General features: G+C 43.4%; 1 protein-coding gene across 1 annotated transcript in view; it reads left to right on the top strand.

The window, feature by feature from the left end:
• LOC101724992 (two pore channel protein 2-like) overlaps nucleotides 1-17874 on the top strand; it is a 33262-nt gene that overhangs the window by 1156 nt on the left and 14232 nt on the right. The window contains exons 2-8 of the mRNA XM_004844330.3: nucleotides 7387-7469; nucleotides 8691-8805; nucleotides 10670-10798; nucleotides 14885-15001; nucleotides 15098-15216; nucleotides 15328-15429; nucleotides 16546-16672. Of these exons, the coding sequence (XP_004844387.1) occupies nucleotides 7387-7469; nucleotides 8691-8805; nucleotides 10670-10798; nucleotides 14885-15001; nucleotides 15098-15216; nucleotides 15328-15429; nucleotides 16546-16672 (792 nt within the window). The remainder of the gene's footprint in view (nucleotides 1-7386; nucleotides 7470-8690; nucleotides 8806-10669; nucleotides 10799-14884; nucleotides 15002-15097; nucleotides 15217-15327; nucleotides 15430-16545; nucleotides 16673-17874) is intronic.

Raw genomic sequence — 17874 nt, 5'->3', positions numbered from 1 at the left:
CCTCACGCGAGCAGATGTAAAGATGAGTCTGGTACCAACAGATAATCCTCAGCAGAACACCTGTTTGCTGAGAAGACAGCAATGATTGAGTAATTAAGAGACAATGTCTAGCTAGATCTCAGAAGGCCACTAGCCAGCTGACTGGGTTAACTTTATTCAAAAGTTAGCTTTGGGTCAAGCAACAAGAAACTGCCTAGTCACTTGAAATGCACTAATGCCCTCTTTCTTTAAGGAATTTTTAAGAACTCTTTTCTACATGGAGTTTCTTTTGGCAGCTACTAGGGGGCAATCTACTTTTGTGAATCTACCTGCTTATACTTTTGAAATAGAAATAGCCAATGCTACTGATTCTCAGTGTGGGTTAGAACTAGTGGGGAAGCTTTTAGGAATGTTCCTGGTTCAGTCCCTGTCTCTGAGATTCTGATTTTATTGTCTGGGTGTGGCTTGGGCCACAGTTACTTTAAGACTATTGGAGGATTCAAAAGTGCCACAAGCACTGAGATCCTAGGTCCTGGGCTGTTTCTTTTTGACACTCTATGTGGTCACTCCTTAATACTCTATGTGCTTCTGTTTGAATGTTCTTTTTCTTAAACTTATTTACGGAGGTCTTCAATGACTACCTCTTAGAGCTCTTGGTCCCCTGGTGTTGCCTTACAGTGATTTTCAAAAAAGTTTCTGGCAGGGAAAAGGGGCAGTAACCAGAATGGCTGCAGCAGGCTGGCCAGGGCTCTTGCTCATTGTGGGGTGAAGGGATCCCCAAGAACATCAGGAGAGCTGATGGTCCAGCCTGAAATTTTCACGGGGGCCAAGGAGCACCATAAAACCAGTTGCCTAGGTGAATGATTTGGTGACAGAGGAGAGCAGGGTTCATGATGACCTAGAGGGCACATCCTCCACCCAAAGAAGACTACAGCTACCCATCTCCAGCTGTTTAGGTGTCACGTGTGCAATCCTAGATTTCAAAAGTGGCTACCAAGTCCTCCCATCATCTCCAAACACAGGCTTCTTTTGCAAAATGACTGCAATTCATTTCAGTAAGAGGTGGGGTCTATTTCTGCAGCCCTTGCATCTGAGTTTGGTCATGAGACTTGCTTTGGCCAGTGGGACATTGGCAGATGTGCTGCAATTATCAGTGTGACAAGCACTTGAGTGTCATTGCTTGATCTCCTGTTGCTCTTGGGGACTCTGTGACCCTTGACTCTGAGTGCATATGGCCAAGACACATGAGCAAGGCTCTACCAGAACATTCAGCCCCTAATACCATAGGGATCAGCTAAGGTGGCCTGGGGCCAGCATTGTTCGATTGTTACACAGAATATAGGAAAATATAAAATGTTTATCCAGGTGACTAAGTATCAGGGTGAGTAGCAAAAACTTACTGTAGTATAGTCTCACATTGCCAGATGTTATAACTTTTAAAATAGAAACCATAAGTTCAAATTTTTTTGTAAGCTTCAGTTTTGAAAAACTTTGAATTGGTAGCCAATATCCTAAAAGCACTCTGTGGGCCAAACCAAACACGTCTTTAGGCTGCACTTGGCCTGCTGGTTGTTGGTTTCAGCTTTCTACACAGAAGGATATGAGGTATTTATACTAATGCCTCATTGTCCTCACTCCTAGAGCCATCCTTCTTGCCAGACTGCTGTGCCTCTCTTACCCTTGGCCAGTGTCTTTCTATATGGCATGCCCACACTAGATGGCACAGTGCAAGCTACTCCAGTCAGTCTTTCCACATGGAAATGCAAGCTACGGGGATTGCCAGTCTTCTTGGGGAAAGTGCAGCTTGAGGTGGGCTTCCAGTGAAGGAAGGTGGACAGGACATGCCTGGTTTTGGGTGAGCATCAGATCAGACGTGGAGGGTAAGCCATGGGGAACAATGAGCATGGAATCCAAAGTTTTGATTTTGGTTTTTGGTTTTTGTGGGTTTTGTTTTGTTTTGGTTTGAGTTTTTTGAGAAAGGGTCTTGCTATTAGTTTAAGGCTGGCCTTGAACTCACTATGTAGCCCAGGCTGGCCTTGAACTCGCAGGAGTCCTCCTGCCTACGTCTCCCGAGTGCTGGGATTTCGGCTTTGTGCTGCTATGGGTGGCATTGAAATCCACCACTTTGGGCCAGAGAAGAGTGTCCCTGGAGGGAAAGTGAGGGAGAAAAAGTTGGAGAGGAGTAGAGGGGAGATTGTAGAGCCCCTAAACACTACGCCAGAGGGTTTTCTCTTGATTATCTGGACAAAGGGGAATCACTAGGCAAGAGAAGACACATGAAGCTTTGGAATGGGGGCCCCATGCAGAAAGCAGGGTTTACACTATTCTACCAGTGTGCAGAATGAACCCTTAGGAGGCTGAGAGAGATGGGCAGAAGGAGTAGTGATGGGCAAAGCACAGTGATTAGAAAGAAAAACCAGGTTGGGGAACAATTTAACTTAAATTGTGGGAACAAAATTCTCTTGGGCTTATGGCTCATTATGCTAATTTTCTCATCTTGAGGTACAAGAGACATATCAGCTGTGTTTTCAAAGCACTCTATCCACAACGTCACTTCTTCCTGTGATTCTCGTTGACTGACTCTCATTGACTGATATGTGGGGTTTATAATGATTTGTTCCTATGATGGGGAAGACTGAACTGAGAGCTTCTGAGGTCAACTTTCTGTCCATTCTGAGCTCTCCTCTCTCTAATTCTAAGGAATTCACCTTACAACATTGGGGGAAGATATATATAGAGAAAAGACAAAAACCTTAAATATATTTTAAAATCTTGGTGGTGGGGGGAAAGAAAGTGTCACAGCTATGAGTAGTGAAAGAAAATCAACGAAAGTCCATTGCTGTCATGCAAAGAGAATAGAAAACATAATGAGAAACACTAGGAAAGTGGTCATATTTAGACCCATGGTTTTCAATCTTGACTTCACATTTGAGTCACCTTGGAACTTTAAAAATTTGAATCTAGGCTCCACTTCCCACAGTTTATACGGTTGTTCTGGGAGTCAACTCTTATTAATGCTAGGCACTTTCTGCTTACAACATATTTCTAATCATCTCCAGGGGAATGCCCCTATTCTTCAATGTTAAGGATGTTCATTGGAAAAACAATTGATATTAATAGTCTTTTTATTAAAATGTTTTTAAATATGTAAAAGAAAAATGTGTGCCAAATGTTGAACACATACATAGTATTCCTTATGTTTTAGTAACTTGCCTTTAAGAATTGTCACACCAGAGTTTGGGTAACTCAGTGGTAGAGTGCTTGCCTAGCAGATGCCAGGCACCAGGTTTGATCCCCAGTACTGAAAAAAAATCATACCAGCCATGAGAATATGTGTGACTCAGAAAGTGGTATCTTCTTACAGCAATTAATTTACCTCCATGTATTGTTCCACATCGGTTTTTAATGCAAACATTTTTTAGTCTTTTTGGACAATTTTAGTAGTTTTATTGAACTAAATTGATACATTTGTATGATTTGTTTCAAGTGTACACTTTGATGCATTCTGATGCATGCAGACATTTGTGAGATAAACAACACAGTAAGGACAGTGAATATTGTCACACCTAAATGTTTCCTTATGTGTTACCCATCCATCTCTCCATGTTCTCCTTCCTGTCCTCACATAACCTTTGATCTGGTTTCTGTCATTGTAGATTGGTTTACATATTCTAGAGTTTATATGGAAAACTTGTTCAGTGGCTAGTCTTTTGGTGGGAGGAGATTGGCTTCTTTCTCTCAGCTCAGTTATTTTGAAATTCTTCTTTATTTCCCAGTAGTATGTCACTGCTTCGCTTGTCCATTCACCTGTTTGTGGATGTCTTGGTGATTGCTAGCTTTTGACTGTTAAATGTGATGGACAAGCCAGGCATGGTTTCACATACCTGTAATCCCAGCACTCTGGGGTGATAGGGCAGGAGAATCATGTTCTAGCCTAGCCTGGGCAACTTAGTGACTTATCAAGACTCTGTCTCAAAATTAAAAAAAAAAAAAAAAAGAAAAGAAAAATAATTGGTTCATGGAGCTCAGTGTGAAAGCCCTGAGTAAAATCCCTAGTACCAGAAAAAAAAAAAAGTGAAGAACATTTGCATGCAAGTGTGGCCTTGGAAGGGTGAGTGTAGTATAAGCTGCATTCTTGGGTTGGGTGTGTAAGTCTTGGTGTGGATGTAGACTTTCTTTATGTACTGAGGAATGGAATAAATAGCTGGGACATAGTTTTTAACTTTTTAAAACACCACCAAACTGTTTTCCAAAGTAAATGTATAATTTTCCATTTTTATCAACAACTTAAAAGAATTCCAATTGCCCCCATCCTTGCCAACACTTGGCATAATCAATCTTTTTAATTTTAGCCTCCTAATGGATAAGTAGTGATATCATTGTGGTTTAAATTTGCATTTTCCTAAAGACTAATGATGTTGAACATCTTTTCATGGACTTATCTTCCACCCATATATCTTCTGGGTAAAATGTCTATTGTGAGACTATCTTAATAACTATTGTTTGTATTTTTAATGGAGTATCACTCATTTTTAAAAAAGCATTGCAATATGTTTAGGAAATACAGTTTTACATGTCTACAAACATCTACTATGGATGCTTGATATGAAAATTACAGATCCTCCTTGACTTATGATGGAGTTATGTATGATAAATCCATTGTGAGTTGAAAATGGAGTTAAGTTGAAAATGAATTTAATACACATAATGTACCACATATCATAGCTTAGCCCAGCCTACCTTAAAAATTCTTAACGCCCTTACGTTAGCTTACATGTGGGCAAAATCATCTACAACAAAGCATTTTATAGCAAAGCATTGCATATTTCATGGGCTGACTGGTAGTTGTGGTTTACTGCCACTGCCCAGCAAGGAGAGAGTATTATGCCAGATATCACTAGCCCAGGAATAGACCAAAATTTAAAATTTGAAATAAAGTTTTTATTCAATATGTAGTGCTTTTGTATCATTATAAAGTTAAAAAATTGTACATTGAATAGTTGGGGACCATCCGTATAAAGTTTGGAATCTTTTGACCACTCTGAATACTTAATGCATTTCGTATTTTTATTAAAAATTATTTAAAACTTATTTATTTGTAGTATTCCTGGTTTCCTGTTTCTGAGAATTGGCAGTTGGCATACAACAGGATATGATTTGCTTTTTGTACAGTACATATGTAAAAAGGATCCAAATGAATATAATTCATCATAGAATATTGATCACCCATCTATTACAGTAAATATTATCAAATAAAGCACTACATTAATTTTCTAAAATGGAATCTGATATCTTAAGAGGTTTCATTGTATCCCTATGAAATATTTACAAAACTATTCTGAGCATCTGATAAATAATAGCAATTTTCAAATATACTTACATAGCTACTTTGTTTTCTGTTTTGTTTTTGTTTTTTAAAATTGATCTGCCTGACCAGTAAGAGATTTCATTCAAAATAGGTAAGAAGATATCCCTGTCTAGACTAGGTAGCTCAGCTAATAAACTGAACTATTAGACTGTTGGTCTTTCTGAAGAATATAGAAAGGTGTGCATAGCTAGTCTGTTTGTATATGTTCTTTATTTCATTTATGCAAAATCAGGAATGTGAGCCATCATACAAAGAGACTCAGCAACACTGGTCCTGAGGAAATGTAGGGTAAATCTCAAGAAGCCCTTTGGGTTGTTGGGCATTGGCCATCCTTTACAGCTGGTCACTGTTGGCAGAAACAGGAGCACATGTGATGTATGGGAAAGCTGTACAGGCCATTTGGTGGTACTTATCAAAAGAGAAAATGCAGGGCTGGGGATTTAGCTCAGTGGCTCAAGGACCCGAGTTCAATCGCCGGTACCAAAAAAAAAAAAAAGAGAGAAAATGCATATTCTTCTTGTCCAGAGGTTATGCATTTTCTATCCTATTGTATGACACAAAGATGTGTATGATATATATATATATATAGTAATTATATTTGAAATAGAAAAAAGTGGAAACTATATAAATTATACCTTATTAATAAGAACAGGGTACATCTATATTTTTTATTACATGTAATTGATATTTTAAAATTCTTTTTTATTCATACATGTTCGTAGTACATAATGTTTACATTCCTTGTGTGGAGTTGGTACATGTACATAACACATCTTAATTCCTCTTTATCTCTTTTCCTTTCCCTCCCTTCCTGTCCTTTCATCTCTTGAACCCCTTCCCCTTTGAGAAAGATCTATCTCCCTACTTCCTATTATCTATCTTTTATTTTACTTTTTATTTATGGTTTGGGTTGCTCATGTAAAAGAGACCATGTGATATTTAAGCTTGTGCGTTTGATTTATTTCACTTAACATTATGGTCTCAAGGTACATCCATTTTCCTACAAATGACTCAACTTTATCCTTCTTTAGGCAGAGTAGTACTCCATTGTTTATAAATACCATATTTTCTTTATCCATTCATCTGCTGATGGACATATAGGCTGCTTCCAAGATTTAGCTATTATGAACTGTGCTGCTATAAACATGGGTATCCATGAATCACTGTAATATGATGTCTTTGACTCCTTCAGGAAGATTAGGTCTATATATTTTGTTTTGGAAAAAAATTCAGAATATATTGAATGAAAAATTGAAGCTATGAATTATATGAAAACATTATTATTATTTTTGTTGTTATTTGTGGTGCTGAGGTTGGAACCCGGGGCACTAAGCATGCTCTACAATAGAGCTATATCCTCAGCCCTAATTTAATGTTTTAAAATTATATGTAAATGCAGAGTCATACCTTAAGAAATCATCAAGGCAATAATTCCGTTGAAAATCCTCTCCATCACCCACCAAGTAGCTTAAACGTAATTTTGTTCTTATGTATTTTTGTGTGTATACCTACAGTACAGTAATGCCTCAGTTCATGAAAGATTCTCTTTGGGAACAATTTGATTCACAAGCAAAAGTGTTTGGCAAAATTTTGCTTTGGTTTTTCGGACTCTGAATCGGGTAATGAACATGACCTCGGTATCTTCCCCGGGATCGTGGAAGGAATTAAGTTTGTGAACTGAGGCACCACGGTATATGTAGAGCCACAATCCTCTATATGTATATAAAAATATACCATTTAAGTGCACCTATGTGGCCTGTTCTGTGTTCTCTTTTCTTTTGCTCCTCTGAGAGCCTGCATTTGGATTTGGGTGAGTGCAGTGTGCTGTGCAGCCCAGCTCGCTGTGGGGTCCTCGACATCTGGCACACAGGGAAGTGTGCATTCTGCACAGTCCCCTCTGGGGACACTGGGGTTGGGGGAGAGGTGTGGGGATGGGGGTGGGGTTGGAGGACTAGGTTGGGGCCTTTGCACTTGATGCACACTCGAAAGGGAAAAGAGCCTGACTGTTTTCTCCCTTTACATTCTCCCACGGGGAACAGAACCTTTTGCTGGCAGCTGCCTATGTTTCCGATGCCCAGTACAACAGAAACGTTCCCTTCCAAACGTCCCCACAGGCAATCAGGTAAAGTATTAAACTGTCCCATGGAGCCACTTGTCCACCAGCACCTACGTTCTTGGGGTTGAAGAAAACTCAAGACGTTGCTTCCACAGATAATTTTGAGAGAGATCCAGGGTGCGGCACATTTGGATAAAACCCAATACTTTCTTTTAAGTTCCAGGAGCCTGGTGCTATCACGTTGGGGAGCATTCATCTGACTAAGAGCAGATAAATGAGTAGCTGCCATGCTGGGATGGGGGCCGGGCACCCTGCTAAGAATGTCATTGCTTTGCCCCAAGGGAGCGTTGTCTTCCCAGAGTCACCCAAAGTGAAAATGAAGACTTTTATTTTCCCCTTCTGTCTCTTTTGATGAAATCCAAATGTTAGGTTTTTTGGTGGGAATCCACATTTTTGTCTTCACCCCTTAAGGAATGAACTAAGACCAGCATTTGGTCTAGAATAAGGGGGAAAAAGCATTTCTTCTCATCAGGGTTCAATGCCAATGTCTCCAAAAGCACCAAATGCCTCATCCCTGGATGCTGCCAGGCAGGGATGGGTGTCAGTCCCCACCCAGGAAGAGAGCCCCATGACCTCCAGGTCTCTTTGGGGTCTACCATGGTAAGATGGGATAATGTACATCTTCAAATTGGGTTACCATGCCATGTAACGACAGGTCCCTTCACCCTGCATCAGTCATTAGCGAAGTCTGAAGATTATTTTCTTTTTATTGTCCCCCAAAACCCAAGAAAAAGGTGCTCATCTTAACCTGAGGCTACTCAAAAAATGTGCTTTGAGATGTGAACATATTCTTATTTTTCTTTTTCTGCTAATGTGTTGTAGTATGAGCTCACTTAACACTGGCCCTGCTCCTTGGAATTTAAAGGAAATGTGGCTAAGCCATAGCTTCTTTATTTTACCTGCATTAGTCTCTTTTATTTATTCATTTATTTTATTTTTGTGGTCCTGAGGCTCAAAGCCAGGGCCCTGAATATACTAGGCAAATCTTCTTATCACTGAGCTACACCCCAGCCTCCTCCCCCCCCCCCCCCGCTTTTTTCTGACTTTTATCATTCCATGTTTGCAGCACATAATGATTACATCCACTGCAGGGGATGGTTATGCATACATAACACTTTTCAATTCCCCTCTCTTCCCTGCTCCCTCTCATTTGTTTTTCCAGGGAAGTTTGGGTGTTGTTAACTCCTGCCCTGTGGCTGTAACCACCTTTATTCTTTTCCTCTACAGACTTTACTGTTTTTACAACCACTGGACGATGCGAGTGGCCACATACATCTTTATCTGTGTAGACCTCTCTCTGGCCCTGTTTGAGGAGCCCGCGCTGTTCCCGTTGCCTTTTGTGGTGAGCTTCAGCATGAGATGGTTAATTCATAGACCTCTTTGAGGTTGTTATCATGCCCCCTTTAACAGAACATCTATTGTCATCCCCTTTTCAACTGATGAGAGAGCTGAGCCTTAGAAGGTTTGTCTAACTTGTCCGAGGTCACTTGGCAGTTGGGTAGAGCTAGTCCAACCCAAGTCTGTCCAATTTCAAAGTTGCTTTTTAACAACCACATGGACTCTTCTTTATCCTTCCATGTCTCAGGTATCTATTGCTGTGTAACAATTGAAAAACCCAAAACTCCAGTGCTTAAGACAGGGGTTAGAAGACTGTACCATAGGCCAAATTTAGCTGCTGCCTGTTTTTGTACAGCCTGTGCCCTAAGAATAGTGCTACAAACAGTGTTTGTTCCCCATCTCCCACACAGGTTGAAACCTAAGCACAATGTGATGGTATTTAGAGGTAGGGCCTTCAGGAGGTGATTAAATCATGAGGATGAAGTTTTAAGAAATAGGATTAGAAGCCCAGGCCTTTCTGTCCCTTGTCCTGTCTGTCATGTGTGGACACAGCGAAAAGAAGACTGTCAGGAAGCCTTCAGGAAGTGCATTCTCAGCAGAAACTAAATCTGCCAGCACTTTGATCTTAGACTTCAGCCTCCAGAGCTGACAGAAATAAATTTCTGTTGTTTATAAGCTACCCAGTATTGGACAATTCATATTTTGTGACACAAAGGGATAAAAATTGGAAGCCTGATTCATGGGAAGCCACCAAGCAACATCCCCCACATTTCCCTGAGATAAAGATTCTGCAGGTCATGAATTCTCTGGGTAGAAGGCCTTTAGCCCAGTGACTATCCACAGGCCCAGACTGAATGTTGCCTGTCCTTCCCTAGCACTTGCCCAGCCCAGCAAGGGTAGGAATTCTGCAGAGTGGTTGTTTCAGCCCCTTGCCTTTCCTGTATGATGCTGGTCACAGCAGCTTCTGGGTTGGCCACCTGGGTGTCCAAGTTCTCCTTTAGCCAGTGTTCCTGCTGCAGTACCCAAGTCAAATGTGTCATGGGGTAGGGGTGCCTGTGGCCTCATTCCAGCATTTCCATGTTAAGTCTCATTTTGAGCAGGCATGTTTTGCAGTTATCCAAGGCCTGCAAGCCCTTAACAGCTGAACAGGTCAGCAGCTCAAAGACTTACAAGGGGTTGCAGCCCAGGACCCATCGGGGTGGAGTTAAAGGAGATGATTGTGTCAGCTGCAGTTCCTTCCTTCCTGTCCCCAGAGAGTCTCTTCCCTCTAGCCTCAGCCCAGGCCTTCGCCTCTCCCTACCTTAAGCCCAGGCACCCTTCTCCCCATTTCTTCCTGCTTTGCTGCTATCCACTCACTGTTGGTAGAGGAAAGTGTCCTCATTGGGGAGTGCTCCTGGATTTTCATGACAATCACAGGGACATCATGGACTGCAGGCATGGGCCATGAGGCTGGCTGGCCACAGGGTGTTTGGGGTTGGGGCTCTGTACCTGTGGTGGGCACTGGGGACTTACACTGGGCTCAGTGGCCCTCACTCTCTCTGCTCACTAGCCAAGTTCAGGCAGCAGGGCTGCAGTGGCTGTGATGTTTAAGGAATGACACCCTGCCCCCCCTTCCAAACACACTGTAGGGATTGTCTTAGTCCATTTTCTGTTGCTATAACATAATACTGGGGACAAGGTAATTTATAAAGAACAGAAGTTTATTTAATTCATAGGGGCTGGGAAGTCCAATAAAATTAAAGGGCCTGGCTAATTCTTGGAGGGAACCAGGCAGCAAAGGTAGGTCGCACTGGGAGTGGGTCATGAGAGGATGACAGCGGAGCCTTGTGATGACAGGAGCCCGGCTCAGTAATGCCCTCTCCTTGCAGGCCACTGCCCTCGCAGAAGTGCTCTGCTTGGCTGCATTCTCTGCAAGACTAGTGCACTTTGCCAAAGTCACTCCTCAAATGGTTTTCTGGAAGGACACGAAGAACATCTGCATCATGGTGACCATCGTGGTGAGTGTGCATTGCCGTGCTTGGGGGCATTTGTGATCAAAGGTGGAAACCAGGGAGGAAAACAATTGATAAGTTTGTTTTTGTTAAATCAACACCTTGATAGAGCAAACCCTGGAAGTACCGTATAGCTGCAGGCAGAGCTTAAGCCCAAGAACAAATATGGCCAAAAGTGACAGTGCAGATATTTTAACACATCTTCCAGGCCAAACTAGAGAAAAAGAAAAGACAGATGTTCTAATAGAAAAATGAGCTGAAAAGGGGGGAAGCCAACTCATAAAAGAAGGAATACATGAAATGGTGGACATGAAAGATATTTAACCAAACTAATTAAACAATATAGATCAAAACAATACAATACCATGGATTTACCTTTAAGAAAATGTCAGCAAGATTGAGAGAAAACAAACCTTATACCTTATTAGAGAGAGAAATAAGCTGTCTTTCTAGAAGGCTGCTTGGAAGTTCTTTTCTTTTCCTTTCCTTTCTCCTCCTTCCTTCCTTCTGTCATCTGTGGTACTGGGGATTGAATCCAGCACTCATGCATGGGCCTACATCCTCAGCCCTTTTTTGTTTTTATTTTTTAGACAAGAGAAATATTTTTTATTTTACTAAGTTGCACAGGCTGGGCTTGAATAGTTGGTCCTCCTGCCTCAGTTTCTCAGAGGGCTGGGATTGTAGACTTGCACCACTGTGCATGTTCTGGGGGAAGTTCTTTTCAAAAGCCTTAAATGTGCATAAACTTGCACTCTGGACTTCCATTTCTGGGGATTTCTTTTTAAGAAAGAAGGACACATTTAAAGATTTAGCCACAAAGTTGGTGGTAGGTGGGGTGTTTATAATATTGAGAAATTGAAAACAACTCAGCACCCTGCCCATAGGTACAGTAGGAAAATGTGAAATAAAGTGTGGCATGTCCACACAGCCCTTTAAAATAGTGTTAAGGGCACATATGTCTCTATAATCAAGGAGAGATGCTTACCAGCAATTAAGTCAAAAAAGTGGGTTGCAGTATAGTTGGATCACATTTTGGTTAAAAAGAAGAACAGTGGCACTGGGAGTGTAGCTCAGGGACGGAGCCCTTGTTTCCCTAGCATGCATGAGACCCTGGGTTTGATCTGCCGCACCGCAAATGACAACAACAAAACAGAAAGATAAAAGAATGTTATATGCAGTGGTACCTTGGTTCATGAATTGAATTCTTTTTGCAATTCTGGTCACAAGCTGAGTTAGTCAAGAACCAAATCAAATTTCCCCATGAAGTCAACATGGAACCTAAAAATTGAATTTGATTTGGTATTCAAAGAAAAATCTAGAAGATACAGTGCATGCCAAGTGGAGGATGCGGTCTGAACTGGTCCTGCAGTGAATAGAGAGGCCCTTGGGGGTCAGATGAGGGGGTTTCATGTTAGCACACCAACATGCCTGACCATAGTTCCTTGTGGTGAACCTCAGAATCACAGCTCTACCATTTCCATGTGATGCTCTCTTCCTGGAGCAATGTCCATTTAGGCGCTTCTACGAACACTCCTAGGTGTGAAGGCTCCCATGCAGACACTGGTATTGGTGCCCCTCAGAATCCTTTGCTCTGTGGCCAGGGCTTGCTGGTTACTGCCACATCAGCATTGCAGAGAGCAAACCCGCACTCCTATTCCCCGCAGGACTCTGTCTCCCATCACCCACCTTGAGAGTCCTCCCTGTCCTGTCCCCTCCCTTCTCTCTGGTGCCTGCCTCCCAGCTGTGCTCAGGATGCCTCTTGCACTGTTGTCCTCCTCCTCCTCTTCCCACTGGTCTGCTCCTGTCCCTGCTCTGGGTTCTCATGGTGTCTCAGCTGCACATCAGTTCTCTTGTATGACACAGTCCAGGCCTCGTCACTCTCACCTACCTCGGCCATTCCAACCCCAAATCACCGATGGATGTATGCATTTTAGGTGCTCCTACTGGATTGATTCTTCAGAGACAGACTTCAGATCCTGTCCCTCCCTCTCTCAAATGTCTGTGAGCTCCTCTGGCTGGTGAGGACAACGATGCCACCAATTTCTGCGGATGTGTCTGCCCTCCTCTCCTTCATGACAAACGGCTGGGCTGTCCGCTGCTCCTGCATTTCTCTGCTTTAAGTCCTTTTTTTTTGTTTTTTGCCTACAATAGTCTCTTCATTTCTTGTCCTCTCTCTAAAGATTTGATTTGACTTCCCTTACACATTGGCAGAGCCCTCAGAAAATGCAGAGTAGCTGCACTTTCCTGACTACTAGAAATATCTCCATCTTCCATTATTAAAAACTGCACTGGAACCTGTGTTCTGGGATGGTACCTGTGACCACACGCTTGGGTTTCATCCCTACTGGAGTGTGTCAGAAAACTGTAAAAAACACAAAAACAAAGTGTGTGTGTTTGGGGCCTTATTTTGGATAAAAAGAGAAATCCAAAAACCCAGAGTCTGTAAGATAGAAAAAGATGCCCCTAATTAAGGGTCTTTAATAAATGAACGACCCTTACTCTTTGTGCCCCACAGCCTGCTGCATGGGGAGGATGCACCTTACAAACCTAAGTCTGTGCAGCACTCCCCAGCTTCAGATCACCCACTTTCCATCTGTGGCAGAGAAAAGCCAGAGTCCCTGTTGTAGACACAAGGATGAGAGTCTCTTCCCACTGTCTGTCCCTTCCTGGCTTCATGACACTGCAAGCCCCAGAGTCCCCCTCTTTTCCCACACCTCCGATCCACCAGGACAGTGTGGCCCAGCAGTGTGACTCCTCACACAGCCTGTCCCTGTGTATTCCCCAGGGCGCGCGCTGCCCCAGGACACAGAGCACATCAGTAGTGGGTCCTGTTCTTTCCCACTGTGCTCACCCCAAGCAACTTCTCCCCTTTGGAGCCAGAGCATGCACCCCCCAAGGGACAACCTGCACATGTGCATAGCAGGGTATGCTACAGAGTGGCCTCGGCGCCCCCTCCCGCAACCTTATTAGGACGACTTCTAGGGTTCCCCAAATGCTGGAAATAAGATATGTCTTTCTAGCCTGGCCCTCAAACTTCCTGTCTTTGGTCCTTGTCAATTCTGCGGCTTTCCTATGTCCCATCTCCCAGAACTCTGTTTTTCAAACTCACTGGGATGGTTCCTCCGCATCTGTCTTACTATGTCTTCCAGCCCTGCTCTCGCCCTTTCCAAGTTTTATCCTTACAAAGCTCAGTGCTTTAAGATCACATCAAGTAGTGTCTCCTCCACGAAGCTCCCCAGGTGTTGTAATCCTTGGTGACCTGCCTAATGCTGCTGCAAGGGCAGCCACACCAGCTCCCTCCACCCGATGCCCAGAGCAGTTTCTATGCTGTTTCTCTCTGCCATGGCAGGTGATCCTTTCAGGATCTCCCTGGATCTTCTGAATTTTCTGTGTGTTACCACCAAAGGGGCTAAATTCAGACTGTTTGATGATGATAGATTATTCTTTTTTACATAAAGATTTTCAATGTACGCTAGGCCAGTGGTGGCAAACCTATGGCATGTGTGCCAATGCGAGCTGTTTGTTATCATTGAAAGCTCTAAAAGGTTTGCCATCACTGCTAGGCTCTTCTTTTGCCCCACCCTCACGTGCTTCTTTTGCCTACAAACCTGACATGAATAAAGGTTTCTGTGTTCCAGGTATTCTTATCCCTGTTACCAGACTAGAAGTCCTCTCTTTTACATGTCAAATGGGAGGAAAGTTCAGTAGAATGCTGTGTGGACACGAGTAGCAGTGTGACAAATAGCGAGGGTGTAGGCATCTGCAGTCTGCCTTCCAGCCCCAGATGTGCGATCAGAGGCCATGTGATTGTCCTCTCTGTGCTTCAAGTTTGTCCATCCGGGAGCAGTGGTGTGCTGAAGTTAAAATGAAGTAACTATAAGGTGCTCATTATACTGCATGACACCTACTAAGACCTCCAGTGCTAGCTATGATTAATGTTGTATTATAAAGTGGAATTATGCTATTTAGGACACTTGATATTTTACGTGACACTCTGACTCCCCTTCTAGCTAGGTAAGTGTTCATCCATGTCATCACTTCTCTGTCCTTTGGTAGCGCGGTTCTGACGTCTGTCTCCTGTGTCACTTGCAGGTGACCTTGATTGATCTCATCATCTATGGGTCCCTGGAAGCCGTTCACATCCACAGCATTAGATGGACGAGGGCCTTGAGGCCGGTCTTCCTAATTAACTTTCCTGAAAGTCGTCAAGTAAGCATATGATTTAGGATGCACAATGGTTTGGTCTTGGTTTTTACAAAAAATTAGCTGATTTCTCATAAATGAAATAAAATTTTGTCTCCCTAGATCCGACGGGCTTTCCGAAGCATCCGGAACACTCTGCCTGACATCCTGTATGTCTTCCTCCTGTTCCTGTTCAGTGTGCTCATGTTCTCTCTGATGGCCCTGAAGCTTTTTGGGGACAGGTAAGCCTACTTCCCTGAAAGCTTCTGCTTGTGAAGCTTGGGGGACTGTGTCAGAATAAGCACTTAATTTATGTGTGTGGTTTTCACTTTGTGCTTTTGGTTCCTGTTTAGGGGGCTGAAAACAGCTGATGGAGCTCCCTACTTCACAAATATTCTGGAAATCGCGTTTGAGCTCTATGTGCTGGTTACTACAGCAAACAACCCTGACATCATGTATGTGCCCCCCACCCCCAGTCCGTGTTCATGGATATCACTGTAACAGAATTCACATGATTAAAAGCAGCTCTTGGGTGCATGGCTCAGTAGTAGAGAGCTTGCCTCACATGCAAGAGGCCTTGGGGTTCCACCCCCCATCAATGCAAAAATAAAACAGAACAGAACAAAACAAAACCAAAAAGCAGCTATCCCCTGACACTAGAAGGACTGAGAGAGAGAAAATGTGATTTTCTGTTCAGTTGCATTCATTGTAAAAATATCAAATAGCACAAAATCTTACATAAATGATACCTTACCCTCTTAAAAACTAAATTCAGGCAAATTCTTTGAAAGTTGAAAGCAACAAGAGACATCTCTTGAGATTCAGCTCTTAACTAGTAGGGCCCACTTCCTATTCTGGGATCTTCACTAAATATTTTGCTTTATTTTATTTTTTGTTGAGACAAGGTTTTGCTATATAGGCTAGCTGGCCTTGAATTCACTTACTATGTAACCTCCTGCCTCAGCAAGGTCCTGGCACTGCTGTGTTCTTGGGTCTTTCCCTCCAGACCCCAACTGCCAGCCCTGCTGACACCCATCACATGGCCCCTCCTGTAGGACATCTGGTTTCCATTAAAGGTGGTCCTAACTTACACTTCTTGTCCTGCCACAGCCACTCACAATGCCCCTTTCATTCTCCCTGTCCCAGGGTGTATAGATATTTATCTGTCACCCCAGCCATGGCCATCCAGTGTCCTGCAGGGCCCTAAGTGTAAATCCAAGGCATGCTTCTGGCTCTCTCTATAATTCTAGGGAGGTGGCTCTCCTTCTAAGTCTTGATTTTCTTATTGTGAAGTGCGAGAATTGGACTGGGCAATAGCTAAGGCCCAACCCATTTTGAACACTGACACCTCTGTAAGACACAAGAATTTCAGAAGGGCAGATGTGGAGTGAGCTGTTTAGTCACGGGGCTGGTGATGATTTTAAGGCCCCATGGCACCACACAGTGAGAGTGAGAGATTTGTGGTGCCTCGTGCACAATAATTGTGCTTGTGGGTGTTGCCTGTGGTCACCCTTGTGGGCACTGTGGAACCAGGGCATGAAAAATCATGACACATAATCATTTCCTTCCAGGATGCCTGCCTATAACGTCAGTTGGTGGTATTCCTTGTATTTCATAACCTACATCATCATCAACACTTACATCTTCATGTCTGTCTTTCTGGCTGTGGTCTACAACAACTACAGGAAGCACTTAAAGGTAACAGGCATGAGCTTGCGGTAGGAGGTGGTCAGTGCCTGGGTTGGGCACAGTGGCAGGGATGGCCAAGTGCCTTCACTAACTATGTGGAAGTATTCTCCATTGCTTACTCCATTGCTTACTTGGGTAGAACAGAAGACTTTTTTGGGATCCCTCTCCCTTTCGCTAAGCAGAGTGTTTCTTCACCAGTCTTCATAGTGGGTCTAGAAGACCTGAATGACAAAGGATATAGCCACCTTTGTTCTGAAAAGTCCTTGATTTTGCTTGTTGCTCTTAATGCATCCAGTGGTTCCAGGGTCTTTGTAACATTTTGTGTAGGATTGGAGGTTGGGATGTTCTCCAAGCTTCCAAGTCCTTTCCTCACTAGGCACAGGGAGGCAACTGGGGAGAACTGTAGTCTTTGCAATTAAGGAGAAGTAGGTAAGGGAGTCTGGTTCTGTCCAGGTACTTTGGATCTGACCCCGAGGCCAGGCCTCCTCTGGCCTCTTCCTCCCTCTGACAGGAGAAGCCATTCCCAAGGGTCTGGTGCACTTCTTATCTCTTTCGCTGCTGGACAGAACTGTTACTATGCCTCCCCTTTCCCAAGGAAGTGTATTTTTGAGTGACACCCCTGGAAAATTAGCCCCCTACAGCATGCATCACCTGGAAAACTCATGCTTTATGTGCCATCCGCATTCTCAAGAGTCAACAATGATTAATACCTAGCCCTTGCTCTTTAAGAATGTGTAGACTAGCTGTGTACTCTGTTAGGTGATGATGATATTGGGTGACAGACTTACAGGGAGCAGTAGGAGTGTCCAGCTGGACAGCTGGACAGCTGAGGAAGGCTGTTGGGCTATTCTGTACTGGAAGATTCCTTGTGGTCAGGCCAGATGGCAGCCCAGGCAGAACCCAGCTGTCCTTCTGCCTGGGACTACTTTTAGCCTTGTTTCACTTCCCTGACTTTCTCCTCCTCTTCCTCTCTTTCTGTCCTGACTTAATGATAGCTCTCCCCATCCCCATTCTGCCTTTCTTCTCAGCCACACATCCAATCTCCTTCGTTTCTGGAATCTCCTCCCTCCTGGGCAGAGTGGAGTTTGGAGCTGTCTGCTTCCTGTCACTCTGCTTCTTGCCATACAGATTTTCCTTCAAGGGATTCATCATTGCAACTTGGTAAGACAAGTACTGTGGACACAGACAGGGGTTAGCTAAATAGACCAGGA

Source organism: Heterocephalus glaber, unplaced genomic scaffold (genome assembly GCF_053883595.1).
Source record: "Heterocephalus glaber isolate CG9 unplaced genomic scaffold, H.glaber_assembly_v1.0 deba00000470, whole genome shotgun sequence".
Taxonomy (NCBI): Eukaryota; Metazoa; Chordata; class Mammalia; order Rodentia; family Bathyergidae; genus Heterocephalus; species Heterocephalus glaber.
Note: the sequence above shows the minus strand (reverse complement) of the source record. Positions and strands in the feature narration are given on the sequence as shown.